At 41.9% G+C, this 26,303-nt stretch overlaps 2 protein-coding genes across 2 annotated transcripts in view; one reads left to right on the forward strand and one right to left on the reverse strand.

The window, feature by feature from the left end:
- Positions 1 to 12,168, reverse strand: part of col4a2 (collagen, type IV, alpha 2) — a 56,433-nt gene extending 44,265 nt beyond the window's left edge. The window contains exons 1-2 of the mRNA XM_076111827.1: positions 12,131 to 12,168; positions 11,991 to 12,042 (exon numbers count right to left, since the gene is read on the reverse strand). Of these exons, the coding sequence (XP_075967942.1) occupies positions 11,991 to 12,042; positions 12,131 to 12,168 (90 nt within the window). The remainder of the gene's footprint in view (positions 1 to 11,990; positions 12,043 to 12,130) is intronic.
- A 763-nt stretch (positions 12,169 to 12,931) lies between these two features.
- The window catches only part of col4a1 (collagen, type IV, alpha 1), a 34,923-nt gene continuing 21,551 nt past the window's right edge, over positions 12,932 to 26,303 (forward strand). The window contains exons 1-2 of the mRNA XM_076111838.1: positions 12,932 to 13,003; positions 24,439 to 24,517. Of these exons, the coding sequence (XP_075967953.1) occupies positions 12,932 to 13,003; positions 24,439 to 24,517 (151 nt within the window). The remainder of the gene's footprint in view (positions 13,004 to 24,438; positions 24,518 to 26,303) is intronic.

Genomic DNA, 26,303 nt, shown 5'->3' on the forward strand with positions numbered 1-26,303 from the left:
GCTATTAATGCTATTAGAAAGACTTGTTGGTTTGGACTATGGTTTCTTTGTCGATACAGAGACAGGTGATTCAGTGCACTTTGGTTGTCAATTACATTTTCTTCTTCTGAAAAGAATATATTTCATTAGATACAGGTGCTTCTATTTGTTGTTATTAAGCAATAATTTGAGACAGTATTGGACCAGTTGGAGACATTTTCCTTCACCTACTCTGTTATTCCATTATTGTCTATGCCAGGACTCTTTGTCCACACGCAGGTAATGATAATGTTCCTTAGCGCTTCATTAATTTGTCTACAAAGAATACATCCCACAATATCATGTTACAGTATGATGGATCATAAGTATTGTTGCTATGGTTAAATAACGTTCAACTGTAGTTTAATTACACTTGTACTGATTCTTTGTTTGTTTGCTATATCCCAAAATAAGATTTTAAGACTGTCAGCTATTCAGAGGTGAGTATTTTCCATGGTCATAACAAAAGTCTGATAGTTTTCATTATATATTTTCTTTGGTGATATACTTCCACACTATAGATTTTCTGAATTAAGAGGGAGCATTGCCTTTACCCTTGTGGGTGGTTGTCCAGTTTGGAAGCATTTTCTTTTAAACTTGCGGATTGTTTTTAATTACAACAAAAAATGTTAAAAATATGCTCATCACAGGTTCTCAAGAGAGAGGCCAAGAATATTCATCAATTTATATGTCAAATGTATTGAGATTTGTATCAATGCTTTGATTAAATGATGAATTGGTTGATCACAATTGTTGGTTTGTTAATTTTCTGTGTATTGACTAATTGTTTCCATCATCATACAGAAAATGCAGACATGATGATGGTTGGTTTGTGTGGCTTGTCTGTGGTCAGCCTGACTCACCATGGTCTTTGGCTTTTCCATGTAATATATACAGTAGGTTTACCACAGACATAAGCACTTCCTAACACTTCCTGTCAATGTCAAAAGAAGCCAAAATCAACACAGCATCTCAGCCACGGGAACAGGATGATGACAAGACTAAAACGGAAGAAAAAATGCAACTAAGGATGGAACTAAGAGGACAACGTATGGCTTTGGCTTTCAGCTAGAGACGGCTAAAGAGGCAAAAAACAGAAGGATCATGGGAGGATTTATGGTATTCCAGAGCAATCAGGAACCCGCAATAATTTGACAAAATGGACCCATAATCCTTATATGGTTTAAAGAAATTCCAAATGCCACCAAGAGAGACATAAACAGAGACATTTTATTTAAGATAATCTTTACAATTTAGGTTGTTACTTAGCTTAATTCAGATAAGTACATAAAACAATCAATGGAATCTAGAAAATACATGGTAAAGCCTCTCGCCTATTTAATGAAACAGCAAACAGGGCATAAAACACACACGGAAAAGAAACAGACAGATGGGAGACCATGATGTCGACACACAGCTGTACATTCCACATCTCCCCCGGTAAATTACTCACTAAAACATCCCATGATCCCTGCAGATTCTTAACAAGCTAAAACCGTCAGAACTGTGCGTGATGTCCTTGACTTAAAGGAGTAGTGTTGTTGTGACAGAGACGGACACATTTCAGAGGAAGTCAGTAAATCTCCTGTTTCTGCCCGTAATTTTCCACATAAAACCATAATTTTTGTGTTTGCAGATCTCATACTTTAAAAAAAAAGTCAAGCACTCTTTTTGTAACACAGATAGTATTTCGTACTCTCTGTTGTTTAAACATACGAGCATTCACATATCAACCTCGGTGTCACAGAAAGATCATGTCAGCAACAGCAACACTCTGAACCTCAGGTGATGGAAATGACAAACTGCCTCATTGAGATGGTTTCTCAGTTGTCACACATGAAACGACACAGTGAAGCCAAAACAGTGTTTGTGTGAGACCCTCCCCCCCCCCTGTGTTTGTGGTATCGAATGAACAGAGATCACAGACTACTCCAGGTCAGGATGAGTGTTTGATCTGGGAGTGGTGGTGACACGGTTTGTAGGCTACCCTTCAGTAACTCACCCTAGGAGGACAGACGAAACTGAGGAGAGAGATGTAAAACATGGCTGCTGTGATAACGCTAATGAAGGCTCTTAAGGCTCCTTGAGTCAACAGAAACCAAATCTGACTACAAGGAAAGCTGTGACCATAAGTGGTTGATCTGTGGACTGTTTGTCAGAGGCTATTGCTCATCCTCAATGAAGGATCTGACCTGTGGCCTTTCCACTTTGACCTTGGCCAAGAGGAATGCCTGATCCCACTATTCAATTTGGTGGACGCCAATTCACTTCTACAACCACTTGTCTCGTTAACTGAACCCTCAGAAGGCTGCTGCCATCATCACCTAACTTCAGAAGAACTGACTAACATAAAGACACCATTAAGCTCTGGACTCAAGAGATGTAGGCTTTGAAAAACCAATTTAACCACAATACTAAAGAGTTGGAGGTACTTGTACAAAAGCAAATTAATCAAACCAAGTTAATTTGAGGGTTTGCAGATTATAAGGGAGACCTTGTGCAAGTGCAAACTGCTGATGTACTCTATGCAAGGTGGCAACCTCTGGTTCTGAAGGTGAAGCCAATGTTGAGCAGCCTTAAACTTGCATTCTTTCTAATGGCCGTCAGAGGCGACTCCTCTGGTTACAGAAAGAAGTCTGATTGTATAGATGTCCATTAATGAGATGTCTACGAGAAAATGATCTTATTCTCATTTCTCAGTAAACATTGTAAACTGAGTTTAAATTGAATTTACTAGTCAAATACAAGTTTCGACATAACACAATAAGAGAAACAAGACTAATAGTCCGTAGCCATGCTGGTGGCTCTGTGAGGCTGCACTCAAAGCGGTTCTTTGAGCTAAATGCTAACGTCACGTTACAATTCATCTTAGAGATGACTGAATGCATAAACCAAATTTCATGGCAATAGTTTTGAAGAACTTTTACTCAAAGCCGCAAATGTCAGCGTCATGGTGGCGTTCGACAAAAAGTCTCAGGGTCACCGAAGTTATTAGGGTACCATTGATACCAGCAACTCATTTCATTGCAATACATCCAATAGTTGCTAACATATTACGGACCAAAGTGGTGGCAGGCTAATAGGCCGCCAACCAGACAGGCAAAAAGACAGACAGGGGATAATAGAGAGAGACAAAGAGTGAGAAGAACAAATTGGACATGGTCATGTTATCACATATTTTGCATTTAACTTTGTTAACATTCTTCCCATGACAAGAAATAATTCAGTTTAATCAATCAGGCCACAGCTGCGATGGAAATGAATGGTCTGTCTCCAGTCCAGAGGAAGAAATGTGTAAAGCCTGACAGTGAGATCAGTGAATGGCCATGTTCCTACTTGATGCTCCTACTAATTTAATCACCATGTCTGCACCTGTTGAACCAAACAGCACATCATCTAATAAGCCAGGAGTCATTTTGTGAGAGTACGTAAGGTCTTTGTGTAAACACAGCTGAAACAATCCTTCCATCTGAGCTCACTGAGAAAACTCACCTCTACTGAGGAGACACAGACGAGCAGAGACTCACGTGTAGGATGGGGACACGAGGGGGAGGAGGGGGAGGAGGGGGGGGGGGGGCTGAAATGTGAAGGAGACAAGCTGAGAGAGGAAGAGTACAGTAAATGAGAGGGAGGACAGACCGTCTGCCAAGTGTCCCTTTAGAGATGGATGGAGAGAGCGAGGTGACAGAAGACAGGGGGAGACCAGGGGCAAAATGAGGCTATAAAAGGAAGTGAGGGACAGAGTTGTACAGAGAGACTGAAGCCTGGAAGGATTGGGAGGAATTCTTGCAGCACAGCCTGATGGGACCCCTGTGTTTCTCCATTAATCACTGTGAGATGGAGTGAGGGCAAGGGACAGGGGCGGATACATATCCAGTATATAGGGATTTTCCAGAGGCAACGTCCACAATGAATTTACTTCCGAACTTCATTCCAAGTCAAATACAAGTCTAGTTTAAGTTTAAACTGACTTTACTGCATCAAGTTACATTCACACGAATCACTGATTTACTGTTACTGACAAATAAGATGCTGTAGACGTAGAAAAGTACAGTAACCAACTACAAAATGTATTTCCTGCAGAAATTTCAGTGTGAACACTGACAGGAGGAAATGCATTCCAAAGCCTTGCTGGAGAGACTGAACTAGAACTAGTTTCACCGAAAACACGAGTGAAACCATGAGTGTTGGGGATTTGCCTGACCACATAAGCCCTGGCCCTTCGGAAGGTTGTAAAAGCTCAATATCACTCAATCCTATCATGATATCTGCAGGCTAATATGTAAAACAGAAGAGGGTTAATGTGATGTCAGGTTTATGAATTATGCCGTAAATCTCTACCTCAACAAACCACGATAATAAATCATTATTGAGAACCATGATTATAAGTTGTGCTGGTCCACATCTGTATTTTGGTCCCTTGGAGAACCTCATGAAATCCAAGGCTGATGAACTTGGTTCCCATGGAAATTACTTTGACTTCTACTGTGTTACAATTACAATACTATTACCTCCAGTACATAGCATTTACTATCTTTTAATTTAGCAGTTGCATGATTGTAACTGTGAGGTATATTTCCTCATCAGAGGGTGTACATGTAGGCTCTGTGCGGTCATCGGCGTACCTACAATTTGTTGTGACCACGGGAACTTATCATTGAGCGGCCACACACACACCACTGACTTTCCGCGCTTTTTATATATATATATATTTTTTTTTTATATGATTGCAAAACAGACAAAGCAGCTGATGAAGAATGAAGACTCTTCATAGAGTGACTGTCCAATTTACATTTGAAGGAACGCAGCAAATCCTGATGGTTTTGTAATCAATTAATTCAGGACATAATTGACAGATTTATTGATAATGAAAGTTGACCCTGAATATATAGAGAGAAACTGTTTAGCATAATCAGTCAATGTATATATCGATAAATTGCCCAAACCTAGTACTGCATAGGTAGGTATGTACAGATCCGTTTTTTCGAAAATGGAAGTAAACTATCTTTAAGTACCATTTCTGTGAGAAAGACAGAGAGTAAGAGAGTTTGTGTGTGTGTGTGTATCTGCACACACAAAGTACAGCATGTATTCTACCAGGGCAGCGGTACTGTGGCTGTCACACATGACTGGGAATGAAAATGAACCATGAAGAGTGATTATCCACATTGAAACCACTGGTATTCTAATCTCCCTGTGCCCTGGGATATTGAACTCTGACATATTTTCACATCATTATGGCGTCTACATAATAATAAAATAATACATTTAAACGTCTCTATGCCAACTAAAGGACTGACAGACACAGACTCAGGATGACTGTATACAAGCTTCAGTAGACTGCACACATGTGTATACTTTAAGTCTGTGTGTAGATTAGCAGACAACCATTTGAATCACTGCAGAACTATAAAGGTACAGTACTATAACTCGAAGGCAGTGCAGTAATGTATAATACATGGATCAACGTTCTGAGATGGGATCAAGCCACAGAGACCACACAGCACCCAGGTGACGTCAGTCATCCACTGGCAGGCAAACATGAATACTTCAGAGATAAAATGTAGACTGTATATACTTTATAAACAGTCTATGGGTTTAATGTATTCAAAGTTTATTATATAGACGTGTGAACACTTTGAGGTATTTGGAATGAGACCAGAACAGATTCAACACAGATTGTCAAATACAGACGTTCAGACTGCCATCATGCTCTAGTCGTCACACATACGGTACCTTCTCCATTTCATGATGATTTGTATACAGTATGAACAACACCGAGTTCACATTGCGAATATGCAACAAACTTAGTAAACTCTGGAATACTATGTGGGGTCCAGCGGGTTGTAAAGAAATTCTTGACACATTCAAACTCCAACCCGTTTCCTTTTCCTGTTTGGAGAGCTTCTCTGGATAATCTATTTTCTCTTTACACAATGCACTCAGGATGTGTCCCATAAAACTGAACTTTGCTAAGCCTGCAGATAAAGTCAGTCCACACTCTCAGCACGTGCGAGAAGGGCTCACACACTCACAGATCCTGCCTGTACTGGACAGATCTCCTGAACTTTTAGTCCTCGGCTTTCAACAGTATTCATCATTGTACATGTGTGCTTGTTTAAGAAAGGCAATTTGTACACCAATGGGGGGCAAACTGCCAAGCTCACCAGGCCGTTCCTCACCATCACAATGTCGAACCGCAGAGACTAATCAAATAATCACCACCACAAAGTCACATTTCAAACAGCTGTTCCTGAGGAAACAATACTTAAGCAAACAAAAGACACACATACTGTACATCCATTCACATGTGAGCGCGCATGCACGCGCATCCACATGAACGTCACGCAGTTAAAACCGCAGCGAGGTCAGAGAGGTCCGTCTGTGAAGCGAGGGCAACACCTCAGTGGAAAATGCATGCCACCACACAACGCACGCATCCGCGCTGGCACACACCGGTGACAGGGAAGCCCCACACATGGGCTTCTCATCCGAGACTGCGGCTTCCTGCAGCACCGTACAATGGGCTCTTCCCCCGATTGTTACAGCCAGGCGATCTCTGTATCACAGTCACGATTTTGGCAGGGAATGTGCTGGCCATTTTTCTATCCTTATCACAGGCAGACATCTTCCTCCTCGCCCCGGACACACGCCTTCCTCTACCATAAAACAATCACTTTTGGGAGGTCAGTCACGTGTCTGCTTTCCATCGGGTGACCCCATCACACAGCACTCATTCACACTTAAGGCTTAAGCTTTCCCAAGTCAACTGCGTGGCTGTGAAACCAATTTTGACTGCATTTCTATCATTTGCATTGTTTTCTCTCTTATGGCTCTTCACAACATAATCTGTTCGATTTAGTTTGACCGTGTGGTTGCAAAGTGAACCGTGCCAAATAGGCATATGCAGCAACAACATCTATCACGATCATCCACTTAGCTGGTAATTGCAAAAGCAGATGTTGCTGCGGGGCCTCCAGGTACTGTAGGAATCTTTAGCCAAAAATGTCTCTCTTCCAGGGTCCCAGCCCAAACTCCCACAACTCGGACATCCTCTTCCAGCATCATCCCCGCATTCCACCGTGCTCAAACACATCTTGAAATATATTCTCAAAAACGCGAGAAACAGAGCCCCTCAAAGGGTCCTATACGAAACATCCTGTTAACATTACTGCCCCAAGAGCCTTCCTTCCTCCGCCAACGGACACTGATAAATGGAATTTGCGTGCGTGGTTTATGTACATGTGTGAAGGGGAAGTGCACATGCATGGGATCATGTTTTCTAGTCTCGCATCTCCATGTAGAATGCAAAGCAGGAAATCCAGAAACCAGGATCCTCTGAAGAAACTGTCCCCAAGGCCCTGTAATGTGGTACCTTAGAGTCAAAGCATGTGGCCCGATAAAGCTGACTTCAAGGGTTCAGAATGCTTGAAGTGAACTTGTACAACTGTTCCACAGGGCTACACTTCAACGTGGGTTGAAAAGCTTGTCATGATGAAGAGGAGTGAGAGACACACTTTATCAGTCAGTCAATTTCAGTGATTATCAAGCAAAATATTTGTTGGTGCCAGTAGTCAAATATGAGGATTTGATGGATTGTGGGCATGTATGGTATAGCAAACTAAATGTATTTGGGTTTAGGACTGTTGGTCATTTAAAACAGGAAACTGGGAGAGACATTTTTGTCTTTACTTTCTCATTTTTCAAATTTATGAATGAATCAAGAAAATAATTGTTAGTTGCAGCCCTAGTGGACGTTAGTTCCCTCCATCAGAACCGCTTGTTGGATGATCAAACCCTCCTCCGAAACACTTTTCCAGAATTAAAGAGGCCGCTTCCGACAATTTCCGTAACTTTTGGAAAATGTCAATTTGACATTTACAACCATTCAAGCCGTGATTGGCCAGCAGCCGAGGTAAGAAAGGAGCCAGGGTTTGAACTTCTCTCTCGAGCTCTCATTTTTCATTCGTTACGCAATTACTTCTGTCAATTTTAGTGTTAACAACTGAGCGCAATATTATGAATGATTTCCAGGAAAGCCTGAAAATGTGTTCTGCTATCCCCCAAACTGTATTTAAATGATTACAGAGCCCCTCTCTCCACAATGTGTGACTCTTCACCTCGGCTTTAAGTGTGGCCAATTGAAGAACAAGCATAAAGACATTTGCCAACATCACACAATACTTTTCTCTATCAAATCAGAGAGGCTTTTGCAGCTCAGTGCGCAGACAGAGTGAGTCACATCACCCCACCCTGTGGAGCCCCGCTTGTTTACGAAGGAAGATGCGATGTGAAAATTCTGAAAACAACAAATTTAATCACACATGTGTAAAATATCTTGAGGATAATATTTTCAATAGAAAGGGGAATTCCAAATGTAAAACATCACATGGAGACGGATGGTGGGAAACAGTTGTTCAACACAGAGGCTTGGGTCTAGTTCGCAGAACTGAAACAGTCCCGTGAGTCAGATTTGGATTTGATATTAAACAGGAACATATTTTTTGAGAAGCAGATTGAGAAATCCTGAGTCAGAAGGGAAACTTCACAGAGTGTTGTTTGATTGGTTACTGCTTTCCTTCACCCTTTTCTACACGTAAAACCAGTACGTCATTACCTGGAGCTCATAACTGCTAAAGCTGACTCCTTATCATCCTTTCAACAGCTTCTTTAATGTGCACAGATGGGGCTGTTTTACCAAAAGGTCAAATGCTGGTACGTCACACTCAGAAACTGAAGCTATTTTTCTTTCTAACTCAAGCTATTTGTATAATCATTGGGAGCCGGTCCTTCATTTGACAGTTTGCAGCCTGCACAGAGCACATGGACGATGCCAAACTAAAATTAGACTGCTGTCTTCCAGTATCACCGCCTTGGAGCAAAGCTGCACAATACACAGAGGAGCTGAGCTGTGTCACACGCTTTTAATCGAGGCCTGACCAAATCTGATAAAAGCAAGAGACAACGGGCCTTTTCATCGCGACCAAGAAAGTAACTTGTTCATCTGAGGGCCTTACATATGATCAAATGTCTGACATAACAACTGGCCACCTGACGAGCTGCAACACACAGAAAAGCAAAACACACTCACAAAAACACTTAAAGAGTGCCCACATGGATTCAGCGTCATGTGTGCACTTTCCTTCCATCAAGCCCACATTTGTGAGCTTGATGGAGGGAAAAACAAAGTGGGTCATACAAAGTCAGTAGGTCTGGATAGAGAGAGAGAGGATAAAAAGTAATTGGGCTATTACTTCGGCCCAGTTTTGAATTCATTAGAATTGTTTAATGAAACATCTGCATTTTCTCTTTCACGTAAACCACCTGAAGGTGTTTAAGCATATGAGGAAAAACAATAAATCCATTTACGTCAACAGGAGGGGATTTATTTTCAAAGCAGGAGCAGTGAACTGTAATGTAACACATGGAGCTGCTCCACTGATAAAGAACACGTATGTTGTCATGGCATGGCCTCGTCCATTCACAGATAGATTATACTTCACTGTCACTATGTGAATGCCATCATACTACATTCAGTGGCTTTCCAGCCATCTGTTTTTATGCACATTTACAATTTCCAAATAAAACTAGAATTACCTTGGTGTTTTTATGCCTCCGTCAATCATTCATGTTGCAGTTTACATCCCTGCACTTCATCATTTGATCCTATAAGACATTTGTGTGAAATTGTCAATTAAGCTTGAAGAAAGGCGTTCCTGAGACACGAGAATAGGATGAACAAGAGGTCACAGGTCAAGGCCACTGTGACCAGTTCATCTTTGAGTCCATGTGGACGTGTGTGCCAAATTCGAAGAAATTACCTGGAGGCTTTCCTGAGACATCGCGTTCACGAGAATAGACCGTACGTGTGGACGCACGGACAACCCGAAAACAATGACAACGCGATAAATTAGAAAAAAAAGTTGAAACGTCGTAAAAAACGTTTTTACACTTGGCTGAGGTGGAAAAGTTGGTGAATGAATAAAAGCAAAATGCAAGAAACCTTCAGATCTGTGTGGACCGATGAGGAGACCATAACGTTCCTGTAATGAATACATGAAACAAACGGATATATTTCACATTTCCCACCACATTACTTTCATTCGTTTGATGTTTAATTGGCGCTCTTATAATTACGTCTTTTCTTCTGCAACGGTTTAATGGTACATGACTGGACAAAATTGGCGCCACCAGCTGTTTATCTCGATCCTCTGAACTCCTTATATTCACATAACAGTAGTGGATGGAAACGCGACTTAAGTCACATTTTCTTTTGTCAATTGACTGGAAATATTTTTTAAGTTTGCGCTCTTTGGGATGGAAACTTGGCAACTTTCACTGTTGATTTGCTTGTGACATCAACTAGTCGTCTAGGTTCCCTAGAGTTCTACACAATTTACTTTAAACAAGTGAGTAGAAAGAGGTTCAGCATCAAGCTTCAGGACATTACGCTGATGCAGGGACCTGCCCTTTGACCTCTCGTTGACGCAACTCTTATCAGTTGTTACGACCCCTCCCTTCCACTAGGGGTCTGTGTCCTGTTTTCTGTCTCTTTTCTGTCTTTCAGGATGTTGATCGTCAGCTAAATGAGCCACACCTGAGCCTGGTGTGGTTCCAGCTTTAAAGTCTCTCCACCTGAACATTGACGGTCTCTTCTTTGGCTGACACGGCTGCTGATTTATTTAGTTTGTTTCAGACATTGTCACATGCTGACACTACTGATTACTGACTCTCCATGTTTGTTTTGTATAGTTAATGTTAGCCTTTAAATAAATGTGTTTATTTATTATTTTTACACTCGACTGGTCTCCCATTCATGTTGCAGCCTACGAGTCGGGTTGTAACGTCAGTAGGAACCCACAATGGTAAATCTTTCAATTTGGATTTAAGGACAAGACATTACGGCCCTGCTTTATGTATCATACACTACCATTTTATCCAAACTAATTAACTAATAATTAATTTAAAAATGAGTTTTAATTCATAATAACAGAGGCCTAAGTTAGGTAGTTTGCTAAAAGGCTCATACTGGTGTTTTTTCAAGTTTTATCTTCTTTGATTACAGACTTCCCTCTTTGTCCTTGTGTTTCCTTGCTCAGCGACAGTGGAGGGTCATCAGCACAAAGAGGGACTTTCATACTAAAAAGACTACAGCTTTGGAAGATTTGTCTAACTGAGACTGCTTAAATGTCATATTGGCTTCAGCTGAACTTTAGAATGCTCTTTGCATCGACTCAAGACTGATTTTAAACCCCATTACTTACAGATGAGTTGTAAAGGATCACTTAATGGCCAGTATAGACAGGAGGAATGATATACGTATATTACCATTAGCACCAGCAGATATGGGAACAAGAGTATTGTTTTGAGACGGATTTGAAAACAACTCCAAATCATGAATATGGTACCTCTGACAGTTTTTAAATGCATGCTGTACAGATTCAGATCTTTTAATCAGATTTTCGCCAGGCTATTCGGAAGCTGGTTGCCATTCATTTATGAATATCAATTAGCAGTCTCTTAAAACCTGCTACAGACAGGTAATCCATCAGAGTGAACGTATAGTGAAAATGTATTTCAGTGCCATAACGCAAATGTAAGTACAGCAACCCCTAATCCCTGCCAGGTCAACGGTCAAACAAAGCACACCATACATGAAACCCCATTTCTGTTTATTCAGTTTGCAAAAGCAAAAAAAAGAGTGAATGTCCTAACTCAAACCACTAACATTTCAACATGAGTTATTTCACAAGAAACTGTTTTGAGCTCTGCTGTTATTTACCGGTATGCAAATCCAAGAACCCTCCTACAGGAGGGAACTCCCCAAACCAGACACTCCCACGGTCTGCTCCAACAGAGTCAAACCAATCCCGGACACACCGTCGGGTTCATTTTTATACCTTTACGACCAACTGCGATTTGCAAGTGAAAGTTAAGCAAAAATCAAACACAACGTGGGAGAGAAAACTTACCGCGTGCGCTCCCGAGGCGAGGATGGCAAGGTAGAGGCACAGGAGCAGCAGCCTGTAGTCAATGAGAATGACAGCGTTCATAATAATGCCACAGATTTTTGTTTTAACGTGATGATTTTGCAGCGTAATGATCCACTCACCTCAGATGTTTCAGTCCTCTGTTGTGTTGTCCCTGCATGGTTCCACTCATGCGCACCGAAAAAAAAACGTCAGTCCCGCTGTTTCACTAGTGGAGACACTTACAGCATGTCTGCCCGACCTGATGAGCAGATAGAGACCCTGTACGTTAATAAAAACTGTCAACATATGAGTCCATACATGTGATCCACCTGGTTAGTGTCTACAGAGACGACTTGATCTTTTGTCACAATTTCTGCTGTAAATAGAACCTCACAAAGGTGCTCCGCTCTCGTGGAACAGCTGCAATGATCGATCGATTTTCAAGAGTAGCCTATATGTCATCAATTTGCCATCACTTTAGTAAGATGTGTTACTTACAGTCACAACCAGGCGGTAAGGTGAAGGAAATGGCTCTTACGGGGCAAAAGATGCGCAGGATCCCGGGCTGAAAAGTTTTCGGGTTAAGGTAATAAACTACCTGCGGCACCAAAAACCTGTTCAAATATTCTCACAAGAAAACACACCAAAGTGAGCCGAGCAGTCCCTCTCCCTACCGAGAAAAGTCAAAGTGTTTGTAACATGCACGGTTGAGTCCGTTTGCATGGAAGCGAGGGTGGTCGTTTTGGGGAGGGGGGTGTGGTGCAGCAGAAACAAGACCAAGTTGCATTGATCAGGACCTCATATCGTTTCAGACAAAGATGCAGCCAAACGTGTCCGTGCTCTGCCGATAAGTTAATAGTCACCCGACGAGAGAGGACGAGAAGCGGCCAACAGGTGGTTGTTTTTGGGCACCCTGCACTGGTCCACTGCGCTCCGCCACAATGCTGTTACCGTCCGGCACCCTGTTGCTGCTGGCGGCTGTCTACTGCTGTGTAGACCTGACGGGGGCTGAGGTAAGTGGACGAAGCATCTACAGCATTGTGAGGAACTTAAAAGTGTTCTTGCGCGGAATGTGTATCTCGTAGACGTTATTTGATTAAGTTGATGTGCGCAACTTTCAAACAAAATGCAGTTATGGGTGATTTTAAACTGTCTTCGTGTATTTAGGAGAGCCATGCACACAAGTAGGCTAGTATATACATATATAGACCTAGTGTGTCTTTGTGCAACCATCTGTTTTTCTGTGACAAATTCCGACTGTTAAGACAAACCATTAACTGTGCTCATCTGTTATTGAGCTCCAGTCCTCCAAATATACACATTACCGTGTTTTAGTGTCATAGAGACTCTTTATTCCAGATTTTTGTATTTGAATATACTCATACATGTATATATATATTTTATATATTATGTGTCTTTTCAACCACTTCTTGTCTGTTTGGCTTTATGAGGCAGTTCTAATACTTTGAGTTGAATCTACTCCCAGTCCAGCCTCCTCCACATTGCTGGAGAGAGGAGAAGAGAGAGAGAGAGAGAGAGCGAGAGAGCGAGAGAGAGAGGGTGGGGCAGAGAGAGTGCGCGTGCGTGTGTGTGAGGTAGGGGCTAGGTAAGAGGATAAGAGGGAGACTGAGATGCATACTATAAGAACTAAATCATTGGTATCTTTAGATAATCCAATCAACTTTTTTATGAATGTGTCTCTTTAGAATAGAGACACACTTGTTATGCTCCTGAACTCGTACTGTATGGGTTTCGTCCAGAGCACGGACAGCCAGAAGAAGAGATATAAGTCCTCTAACTGTGTCCATGTGTTGCTGTTGGTGATTTAGGCCTGCATGATGCAAAGTTGCACACTTGCATTGCAAATAGAGTAATATGAGATATTAAGAATCATCAGGAAGAAAACACAGTAAAAGATGTTTTTTCATATTCTAGTGGATCAACTGACGGAGCATCTCTTCCCTCAGTTTGGATAAAACATTGTTTGATATGAAACATGCTAAGACATTTGAATGTTAAGATTTAAAAATATGTACTAATAACTGTTAGTGGGAGGGAGTGGAACTACCAGCTAGCTTTCAACCAGTTTTGTCAGTAAATCTTTCTCAGGGCAAATGTTTGACAAATGGGAATTTCTCAGCTAGACTACAGTAGGTGGCATCACACATGGAGAAGGAATAAGCAATGTTTGGATACATTTCCACATCCGGATTTCCCATTAAAAAGTATAGTTTAATGGAAAACAGCAGTGGAGCAGAAAAACCGGTGCTTCAAGTCTCCCCTGAGAACAGAAAGAGTTTTGGAGGCTTGCTGCTCTGTATGTTCATGTATGTGGAGAGACCCATCGTCATCGTGCTATTTGTTGAAATGTACATAACTACAGAGGTCACTCTCTGCTGAGAGGCTTGTCAGATGTGGTGCTTTATTTTGAGGCGTGGGTGGAGTTTGTGGTGGAAACATCTCTCACACGAGTAGCACAAAATCCAGGTGAGGGGGAGGAAAACATTTGTGGACTGTGTCAAGAGTAAAACCTGAGGAAAAACAGGCTGTTAATCAGTTGGTTTTATTGCACAATGTTCAGTTTCAGAACAAATTGACACCCCTCAAGGGAGCCTGGTATTATCTTGTGGGGAGTTTCTCTATCTTCCGGGGTGTTTTAAGAATATATTTTCAGATGTGATGGATTGTAGCCGCGAGCTGTTGTCAAAGTACAACAAGTCAGCTCAAAAATGAATGATCCACATGTTAAAAGCTTTTCCTAGTTTCTCCTTTGGCAGCAAACTGGGCAGAGTGGCTTTGACGTCCCTTACCCTAGATGTTTAATTTAGAAAACAATCTCTTTATTTATTACGTATTTCTCTGCAGACAAAGCTTTGATTCAGGGAGCTGCGTAGGCTAGAAGTGTGTGATGCTGAGAGGCAACATATCAGGTTAAACAAAGCAGCAGAGTGAACTCCTATCCTCCGCCTGCATGGATTGAGAAGCATAAACATGAGAGAAACGTATGACATCTGGACAAAAGGGAGGATGGCTGAGGAGGTGTATATCTGGCTGAACATCTTGTCACAGATCAGATGAAGCCAATGAAATCGGAGTAATTCAACATTCTGGATTCATTGTTGGGATTTGGAATATTTTCCCATCCACCCATGGGAGGTGCACAACAGGAAGTTTGTGATCCTGTCATCCATCCAAAGCTGCACGGTGAACAGAAAGGGGCTTTCCTCACCAGTCATATCCAGAACAATGACATTTATTTACTTAACGTCCTCTTGCTTTTGTAACCTGCATCTTCATAAATGTGAATCCGGCAAAATAAATCAGTGTTTGGCCGATGATCACGGGGCGCTTCAGTGTGTTTATCTCTTCTTTGTCTCTGCATACACAGGGACGTGACGCTGAGTATCACAGTCTCCTGTTTGGGCTCCTTCACAATCAGTGGGGCTAAACAGAGGCCAGGAGGGAATATACAGCATAAACAATTCACGGTCAATCACTAATGCATGCAACACACACAAATGTGATAACTCTGAGCCTTGTGTGGGTCAGGTTGACTTTTGCAAAGGTCATAATGAAAAGATAATGCAAGATTGGCCTTAAACTCGACACTCTGGTTAAGGATGAAGCAACAAGCTAATATTTACAACTATGTTGAACTTTGCTCCCAATATTTTCACCACAGCATCCGATCCTGAGTATATTTCCCCACTGTTTATACCAACAGAATAGTCTCTCTCTCCCTTGGCGGTCATTTAATCAGGCCAGAATGAGTCATTAGTAATTCCTAGAGGAGGAGGAGGAGGAGGAAGAGGAGGAGGAGGAGGAGGAGAAGGAAGAGGAGCAGATTAGCAGATTCCTGGAGTGACAGCTTGTGTGTGGGATGTTGGATGGAGGGGTTAGGAAAAGCAGTAGCTGGTGGGAAAGATGAGCCTCTCCGTGCTGCCAGGTTCCTGCTCCCGGCTTTGCCATGATGTCCCAGGACAGGGTGAACCTCAGGGAGGGCCACTACTTACATATGGTGGAAGCAGTGAGAGAGCTGTTAATGTGGGTGTATTGTCTGTTGAAAGCTGAGAATCATGCTGCCCAAAGTGCCGACAAGGCTGCTTGTCGTTTGGTCTAAGCACCAACCTCCTCCCCATCACCCCCTACTGAGACAACAGCTGACCCCCCTTACTGTTACCGGCCACCAACCAAGCAGGGCACCCTGGGAAGCCCTGACCCCTGTCCCCCAGTGTTGTAAAAATGCCTACATTTGGAAGAGTTGTGATCATGTTAGTGTCCCTGTATTTTGAAAGGTGTCTCTGGGTGGCAAAGATAATTCTTCCCTGACCTTGATACTCAAGTAGTGTGGCAGGTATTCCCCACTTTCCGCCTGTGTATGTTTCTGTGTGTGTTCCTGTCTGTGCCAAGTGGGGAGAGGATTAAGTAGTGGTTAAGCATGGTAAAGCCCTTTTCAATTCCCTGTGCTCCAAACGTCACTGATAAGGCATTTATTGAGATTCGTCACATTTGCTTTTCACATATGAACCACGTCTTTTGTCCCACGCTGATATTTTTCCGCACTTTAACAACCTTCGAGATCCGCTTGTGTTGCTGCTCGAGATCGGTTACTTCCCTGAAGTGTATTGTTATGGTGAAAGTGCAATTCAGCCGTTTAACTGTGAAATTGGTGAGTCATAAAGGCCATTTGTGGTTTGGACGGAGATGGCGTAATGGATACGTCTGTTGACAGGGAGGTAGGAGGTGGAGAGTGATGGCGGGATGGAGGGGGAGGCTGCGTGGGGTGAGAGAAGGAGATGGCAAGGTTATGAGCCCCAGAAGCTGAGGAATGTGGGTCGGAGCCAGAGATGAAACCCCGTAGCAAATCTTTTAGTCTCACTCTCCGGACCTTGACCTGAACTTCCACCCGCCGCTGCCAAGTTGTTGGAGGATAATAAAGACAGTGATGATGGGATCATTACATGTATCACTTTGTGGGGGTTTCTTTGTATTGGTCCACACGAAGTGAAGTGTTTACATTTTGTCTGTCTCTTCCTTTAGCTGTTACTAATACTTTCAAATAATACAAAGGCTTCACTACTTTATTTAATATAAACATTTCCAGACTACATTAAGGTTTGTGGTTTGGAGTGTTTGTGTTACCTCAGGATAGTGCAATTCTGGGTCTGGGTGTGTCTGTAAACAGATTTGTGTGTGTGGGGAGGTTTGCAGAGGGAACCTGGAATATTGCTGGATTCAATGATCTGGATAAGGGGAAGGTTTGCGTTGTTCCCACATTAGTCTGTTCCCACCTGATCTGGCCAGATTTCTCTGTGAGACTTTGCATGTGCAATGCTTGGTTTGAATCTAAGATACTGCATCTTATTGATGCTTTGTAATGCAGAAGAGAGCCTATTGATGGCCTTTTAACTGCACCAGGACGCTCAGCAGAATCATTTAAAGCCTTAATAATACAAGAAGCTAACATGTTATTGATCATTTTCTCAATGCAATTGCTGTATTCCATGCTTGATTACAGTGAGGTTGAATTCAACTCAGCGAAGATGTCAGGCCTTCTCATCAGTGAGTGGTTATTCATGCCTTGTTGAACTAAACACTTTTTTTGCTTTACCTGGAAATGTTGCTGCTTTTGCTTCAGACCTTCAGACTCTGGTAAAAGGTCTTTGGACATTTTCTGAGCATCTTTACGTAATGATATTACAGATGAAACAAGCACATGCTTCATATTTGTTCCATTTAAAGTTAACTGATGAACGCTCTCGCCAGAATGTGGAGTCTGTGGTGTGTGGCGCCTTTCAGCAAGTCTGAGCATTAGATAAATGGAGACATTTCTTATTCAGCTCAACATGACAGTGGTGCAATCTGGTTTTTAATTCTGCCTGCGCCTCACAGCTCTCACAGACCTTATATAGAGCAGCGGGCTTTGAAGCAAACTTTACATAGTGGTCAAAACATAGAAAATCTACCTCGGATAGGTATGACATTATGGCTAATAATCAAAATCGATTCAGACTAAGAATGGGATTTTCACTTTTCACGGAAACTCACTGTTTAGCTCTAATCCTGCACACTCTTCTCGTCTTAACTGAGCAACAGTTACTCTGTATTTTTACCAGAAATGGTAGTATTGGACTGTTATGACACTGTATTTACAGAGGAGGATTGATAGAAAGAGCAGATCCGGCTGTAATTCAGAGGACCTGAGAGTGCTTGTGTATCCATACCCAGAGCCTTGAACCTCTTTCCTGGAAGAACAGATGCTTTATCTATCTTTTCCTTATGTTGCTGCTGGCGGTTTAACTCTGTCTACTAGCATACAATGATAATTATTCATTTATGTAGCTGTTATTCTACTAAAGTATTCCACACTAAAAAGAGCTTAATAATCAGATAACTTTAGGGAAGCCGGTCACATCCCGTGGTTCACATCAGGAGCAGTTGAGATATGCTGATCTTTCAATACATAGCTGAGTCTCGGGGTAGATTAAGACATTTTGACTGATACGAGAGCAGATCTGTTCTTCAAGTTACAGTCTCCATACGTCCAGCGGAAGTGATGTAATGGTGATGGAAGAGATAAGGCTTGATATGGAAACAGGAGAACAATAGAGAGCAGCTCTGTCTATTAGATAGCTATCATCTGAAGTGTATGCTATGATGATGGGGCTAACGGGCTCCATTATCCATTAGGGGTTGTTGCAGACTTGGAAGTGAAGTGCAGGGATAAAGGCCGTCTTTCTCTGGTCTTTGGAATTTCCTCTTGTTCTCACACTTATTCTTTACTCCTGTAGTGCCGCCTCAATTATGTGTTTCTGATGTCAATGATGAGGGGTAATTTCCTCACTGGGAACAAACAACACCAACATATGTGGAGCATGCCCACATGGAAAAGCCTTTGTTAAAAAGGATGTGAAACAGAGCTTACATGCACACACACTTCCTGTATATGCATACTCCCTGATGGATGCATTGTGTCTCCCTGTATAACAGTTATGGTAATGCTTCTTTGAATAAATTACGAACTCATAACGCAGATGCTTCCATGTAACGCATTGGTCTATTTTTAAGAGAGAGCGAAATACTTGGTTTTCTTTTTGAACTCATCCTCCACCCTCCACAAATATATTTGATATTTTTGTGTATTTTTCTTGTGTAGCAAAATGCTGACCTGTTGCCAGCACGGCCGTACCCACCATTGAGGTCGCCAAGGTCCGGACCTCTGTATTTTGGGACTATAACTGCATTTCATTGAACAACCCTGTTTTGTACAATGACAATAAATAAAACCTTGAACCTTGAGCGAATGTCTTCAAATTTGGCACAAATGTTCACTTGCACTCAAGACTGATTAGAATTTGGTGGTCAAAGGTCACTGTTACCTCACAAAAGACGTGTTTGGCCATAACGCAAGAATTAATGCACTAATTGTGACTGAATTATGACTTGTGATGAATTCCAGACAAATATCTGATAGGATAACATTGCTTGCTAACATGACATTTTGGACGGACATGGATGTAAACTGCTACATATTTGGTTGGTACAAAGTCGCAGAGGTCGTTCCTTGTCCTCCCGTGCTGACGCTGTACCCAGATACCAGAGCATTCTTAAGAGAGACGCGAGGCTGACCCAGCCCCTTCTTGTCTTTGTGATCATAAAAGGCAAGGAAGAGGCCTTCCTCCTTGTAGAAAGAATGGCTTTCTAAACCCCACATCCTGTGGCACAGTGCTGCACATTCACAGAGGAGCAACCGGCAGAGCTGGAGTACTCACAGCACTGTAGCCGCTGACATGAATGGAACTGGCCCTTTCTCAGAGAAAACAAACGTGTGAACAAAGTAATTGTTTCTTTCACCCCCCCACCCCCCGTCTATCTCTGTTTCCACCAGCCTGACCATGCTCTCCCTCTCACTGCCTCAATACCAGATTTGTTAGCGGAGAAAAAGTGCAAACTCTGTTCCAGATTATTGTCAAATTCTATTTCTAGGGTACAGGCATCCAAAACGGAGGCAGCTGCAAACAAGATGAAGTGCAGAGGTAGAGAACTTTCAGTTTGATGTCTGTGTACTTGTACTGATCCTGTTCCTCTGGGATTGTAGAGGAATGTTTTTTTTTACCATGGGGAACAATAACCACTCAGACCAGTGATGTGTGGGCACGTGAACAGAGTCCTGCACACAAACCAAAAAGCCCATCTTTCCCGCTGGCTGAAACTACACAACTGTAGCAAGATGAATCTCAATTAGCTCGCCAGATTTCTAACTTTTCACACTTGTGTTTTATATGAGAGCCAAACAACGTATCCTGCATTTGAGAACTAAAACGTTTATTTTCTCATCAACAAGTCGGCTACACGGCAAGGCTGCAATCAGCTGTTCTTGGGTGGAGTGCTCGGGTGTGCATGTGTGTGTTTGTGCAGTAGAGCCAGAAAGTCCCCTCTAAGGCCAAATGAATAGTCTTAGATCAGTGTTTCTTAATTCTTTTAACAAGGTAACATTTCATTCACATAAACACTGACAGACACTGAGGAAGAACAAAGTTATAAAGATGACCCTTATATGGAAAATTCTGTTTGAATGTCTAAATCCCCTCTAATTGTCTGGGCAGAGGTTGGAGGTCAGCGGGATGAGCCTGTGAGGCTCATTTGTTACTGCTCAGGCTGGGATGCAGATGGACTAGCTGATTAAGAGAGGTCAGGGACCTTTGTAATCTAAGGCAGGATTATTCTATAGGATCTCTTAGAGGCATTGACGTGGAATTTGTCTGAAATGCAGTTGAGTGTTTGGTGTTGGTCATGATAACTAAACCATTGTAATGAAATATAATGATATTGAGTCATTGAATTAGTGGACTTTTTATTGCTCTTTTGCTTCAGTCTAATCTCAACAACAGTATCAATCACATGTACACGGTGGATGATAAGCAGAGAACCGTTTTCTGGAGCTCCTTCCACCCGCTGTATTTGACCCACCAGATCCAGTTCTGGAAGATCAGCCAAGTTTTCATTTTACCATACACATATAGTACAAGCACACACACACACACACACACACACACACACACACACACACACACACACACACTCACAAAACATTATGCAGACCAGCAATTCCTGAGAAATTGTCTGAAACAATTTTCCCATTTGTTGAGTTCATTTAGCATGTGAGACTTCCTGGTTAGACTGTTGATACTGCTGGTTCTGTTCTGCTAAAGAGGACTGTACAGTTCTCTTTGCATGTCCGCTGACATGTTCAACAACTTCTGCAGTCCCAGAGGATGAGCTTTTGTTTGAGGATCTGTCCACAGTTAGCCATGTTTGGCTTCATTGAATTAAAGTAGGTTTGTGCTCATGTATGGTCATGAGTTTATTGAGCTGAAGTAAAACGTTGACCTGCACGACATTGATAAGTGGGTGATATACTTGATGTGTTTTTTTTGGTAGAGTAGGTTTTCTTAGCTTTTAGACCCCACCACTTTAGAGCCATGCATTTACAGCTGTTCTGGTCTTCTGGTCCCAAAATTGATGACAGGCAACATTAACCTGGTCACGCATGAGCAGACTGGTGACTGACTGCTGTTTATTAATTGTGTGTGTGTGTGTGTGCACACGCATTAATCTTCATTTTTGTGTTTACATGCATTGCATGTGTGCGTTTCTTCACATGTGCATTTTTGTGCAGACATGACTTGTGCGTGTGTGTGTGTGTGTTTGTGTGGAGCTCCCTGCAGATGCATCTGCTTTTGGTTACAGAAGCCCTGAATTATTTCTCTTGTGTAGATGAAAACCTGCTGCCTGCAGCCAGAGCAGGACATGTTTTACATCAAGTTGGTCTCAGCAAATGAGCACTACAGGACTCCTTCAATAAAGGAAACAGAAAACATAGCAATGTTTTGTTGCAGAATGTTATTATTATTATTATATGTCTCCAGGTATAGGACTCTCAAACTTGGCCTTTGGTTTCTCTGGAGCTTTGACATGTAACCACTGTGTCGTTTTTAGTGATAAATGAGGTAAGAGCTTATCTCTTTTAGACAAGTGGCTTCCCCTGTAAAACCACATGTTATGTTACTTTACACTTAAGTTTTTGTGTGAATTAAATGAGATACAATGTGCTTATTAGTGAGTTTTAGAAGTGCTAGTAGTCTGACTTTGCTACCTTTGGACAGAGCATGGCTATTTGGACAGAGCCAGTGGTTGTGATAAGCTAAGCTAATGGGGGGGCTCTCCCTTTCCCTCTCCGCCGCCCCTGGTCTGGCCTCTCACCTAATTGCAGTGAGAATGTAATCATAACTATTATGATGGTTATTATAGTTATTTCTTATATTATCATTATTATTATTATATTGCTCTTGAAGCATGTATTTATTCATTACCACTGTAAAAAGTCCACCATATCTTTTGTCTTTCCGCCACACATCTCATAGACTACTCGGACGGATACTCTTGCCTCTCATACAAACATGCACACACACACATAACCTACATAACCCGATCTAATTGTAATCTATACTGCCGGACTCTTATCATTTCATTACCTACGTCATCGGAACTGCTTTATGTAACTGTCTGTATGTCTCTCTTCCATGTTTCACTATATGAATTTATTTTTGTCATATTGCTTCTCCAATAAAAAAAGAAAGAAAAAAAGACATATGGTTTTGCTTAACTTGATATCTATCTTGGTATTTTAGAAAAATGTTTCACATTGTAGCATTCCAATTTGTGCATGTGCTGCTCACCCACACCCACACACACACACATGCTGTTTACAGAGCAACTTGCACCAGGAGACTTGTCTTCCAAGTATGGCAGTCAGACAGAAAATTCCCCTCCTCCACTTCTATTCTCTCAACCCAGCCTCTCAGTACCACAGAAGGCCAGGAATGTCTGAGCAGCACAGTCTGAAATAACTTATCTATCCTCCACTCATCTATTATTATTTTAGTATTGTTTTTATTAATTTTCTCTCTCCTGTTTCAGTGTGTGTAGCCCAGGAGTGTTGTGGGAACAGCGTAGTTGTGGTCATTAGCACCTGTGATCTTATTGACTGTGAAGAAAAACCACCATTAAAAACCTCAAACCACAAAAAGCTGGAGTGAGTAAACATTGCTGAGATACTGATCTAATAGATTATATGACATCAGAATCAGCTGAGTAGTCGCAGCAATGCAGCTTGTGTCTGTGCTTTCTAATCAGCACATGTGAGAGTGTATATGTTAATGCTACATTTATTACGAGGTATTGTATTACTTGTATCGCACCGTGCTCCATAACTGTCTCATTTGGTGTTGCTTAATGAGCACTGCTGCCAAGTGAGATCCTTGTGACGTTAATGGAGTAAAACTATCCTGATTGTCTCCATATGGAAGCCATGTTAACGCCATGAGCATGTCTTTATGGGGTGACTTACACAGGTTAAACATCTTAGACCAACTAAGTCACTGTGGTAAAAGGACACAGGAGCTTCTCAAACTCACTTCAACAAACACCGGAAAGAAAAGTAAGAAAAGAAAGAAAAAAGCTCTACCTGTTATTTCAGCGGGACTCACTGAGTCCAAAGAAAACCTCAAATGTTTATGCGAAAGTTCGTGGATACGTTCAATTTAACAACGTTGCACAATATTTTGCTGGAAAACAAAGACAAAATCTCATCGTTAAGAGTAATTACATCAGCCAACTTGACATCAACCCAAACAGCCAATTGCCCAAAACAGAACAAAATGTAAACCCGAAACTAAGTGATGCAACAATATGGCTATAATAATACCTCTGCTCACATGGGGAGGCTGGTGTTGGAGTCATGGCTGAATAAAGTAAACTGGATACAGTGTTGGAGGTGCGGCCCCGTTCGGTATGAAAGTGGCTTAGTGACGCATGGAGCCAAAAGTATGTCTAAAGTTACCCGGGTGTTCCACATCCATGGGCCAATAGAGCAAGAGCACCAGTGTTTCTTTAAGCTCCGCCTCCCAGCCCTCAGTATTGGGCTCATTCCAACTTTTAGGACCTAATGAATTGAGTAATGGCTATAAGTGTTCTTACTGGGAAGTTTATTTCCAGAAAAAATATTATCCGCTGATTTACAGACATCTCTTTATTTATGTAAGTCATGGGTAAAAAATCTTTTTGGGCCCAATAGCATCACGTCCAGACGTTGTAACGCCACGGTTTGGCCACTACGAAAGTAGGCTTCCTGGGGGCTTGGTTGGAGTACACATGGTTGAGTCAGAGTGACAGTCGTTTGGGCTGTTATTGGCATTAAACCTATGCAAGAAATCCAGGCACCATAATACTACTAAGGTGCCCTTTAGAAACCTCCAAGAAAACAGTTCTGTGACTGACAATATGGTTGCACCGGCGGTTGCATGAAACCCTTAATTGCTAAAAATTATTGGGGGCAGAACTCGTCAACAAACTCTGGCATACTATAATGGCTGGTTATGTTCAGTAGCTAGAACTTCCTTTTATCAGCACCGGCAGTCTCACTCTCTTGTTAAGCTGCCAGTATACTCCATTAGAACTGCTTGGTGCATGGATGTTTGAGACAAGCATGTAAGCGCAACAGATCTCCACATTACAAAGTAAAAAGGGTACAACTGAGTACGCTATCTGGTTTCCCCCTCAGTGGAACTCATATCAGTAGGGAAGGAAGGCTCCTCTCTCAGCGCAGGAGATAAACTGAGAGGGAATTCTCCAGTCAAATCGTTTTTTCTGGCTTCACAGATTTTCACGTGACTGGCTCAGGAAAACCGTTTTTTTTTGTTCTGAAAACAACAAAAACAACAGCCTTCCGCAGCACTTGATTCCTGATGACATCAGCCAGAAAAAAAGTTCTGGCTGATGTCAGTTTCCTAACTTTACATTCGGTCTTGTGAACAAAGTGGCTGCTGCCTATGGTCTTACCATGTATGTGTGTGTGTGTGTGTGTGTGTGTGTGTGTGTGTGTGTGTGTGTGTGTGTGTGTGTGTGTGTGTGTGTGTGCGATTCTAGGTTATTATTTTCAAAGTATCATGAGTCTTGGGAATTAATTGAATCCATTTCATACAGTAATAAGCATAATTGCGATGCCTTGATGGAATCTCATCTCATGATGCTTGTCTGATAACCATTACTGTATGTCAGGAGGTTATATCTAAATGTCAGCTTCTTACTGGTGTTTAGTCTGGTTTTGTGAGTTTGTGATATGTGTATAGAAGAAGAGGGGATTTGAAATAGCATATGCTCCATCAATTTATGTGCTCAGCCGCTCCAGGAGGCCCCGGTGGTTTGTGAGGTACTACGGCAGTGGTGGGAAGTTATGGCAGGAATGTGATGTCATTCTAAGAAAAGTCTGTAGATGACCTTCACCAGATGTTTGTGTGATCTTCAGTTCCCCTTAACATGATAGCAAAGACACATCCAGCTGTTGTAAATGTTCAATCAAAGTGGAGCACTCCAGTGATGGGAACGTTTCTACCCCCATGTGGTTAACATCAGTACTGCTGCAATACTTAGTGAAATCTGAGTACAAAATGTAGCAGCAGGCTAGAATTTGTGAAAACATTGTAATTATTACACACAAGATGAAAGAGTTGAACATTTAAGGAAACATTTAAGCATAAAGTTTGCAGGTTGGCTCCAATACATGAGGGGGGGATTTGCCCACTTGGGCAAGAAGAACAGGGGCAGTGAGTCATGCAGTCACAGCAAGCTGAAGGGCAAACCGAATGACTGAATTCTGCAACAAAGACGTAAGTTCAGGAAAATCCAGCTGCCTTTTCCATCCATTGTTTATCCTTTGAATTCAGTTAAGAAGCCTCAAGTCTCTAATGGGATGTTTTATGAGAACCGTCGGGTCAAGAATGAAGTTTGAGTCTGTGTATTGTATTGATTGGTTGTTGGAAAGTTAAGAAATTATTTTCCCTGAAGGCCCCAGAGATATACTGAAATGACATCACAGATTTGATTGTAACTAATGGTAACCAGTAGTTGGCAAAACAATTTCAACTCAAGGTCCATTTAGTTCATGTTCTGGAGCTTTCATTCATAGCACATGATCTTCGTCAGCAGATTGTGTTTGCCCAGTTGTCATGGACTTGCAAATGTTCACATTTAAATATCCATCAAACTCCCTCTGCGAAGGAAGATCATGTTATATGATTGAAATGAAAGCTCTGGAACTGCTGCTACAGAGAATATACCTTGTGGTGAGTTTGTTTTGTCAGTTAGAATATTGTACATCCTTTATCTCTGCCCAGTAAGGTGAGGTCAATGGCCACACGAAATTTAAATCTGGGAAACGTCAGAAAAGATTTAAAATGTCCGATCCAACCTATT

Source organism: Anarhichas minor, unplaced genomic scaffold (assembly GCF_050575085.1).
Source record: "Anarhichas minor isolate MPS153535 unplaced genomic scaffold, ASM5057508v1 ptg000004l, whole genome shotgun sequence".
In the NCBI taxonomy this organism is placed as follows: Eukaryota; Metazoa; Chordata; class Actinopteri; order Perciformes; family Anarhichadidae; genus Anarhichas; species Anarhichas minor.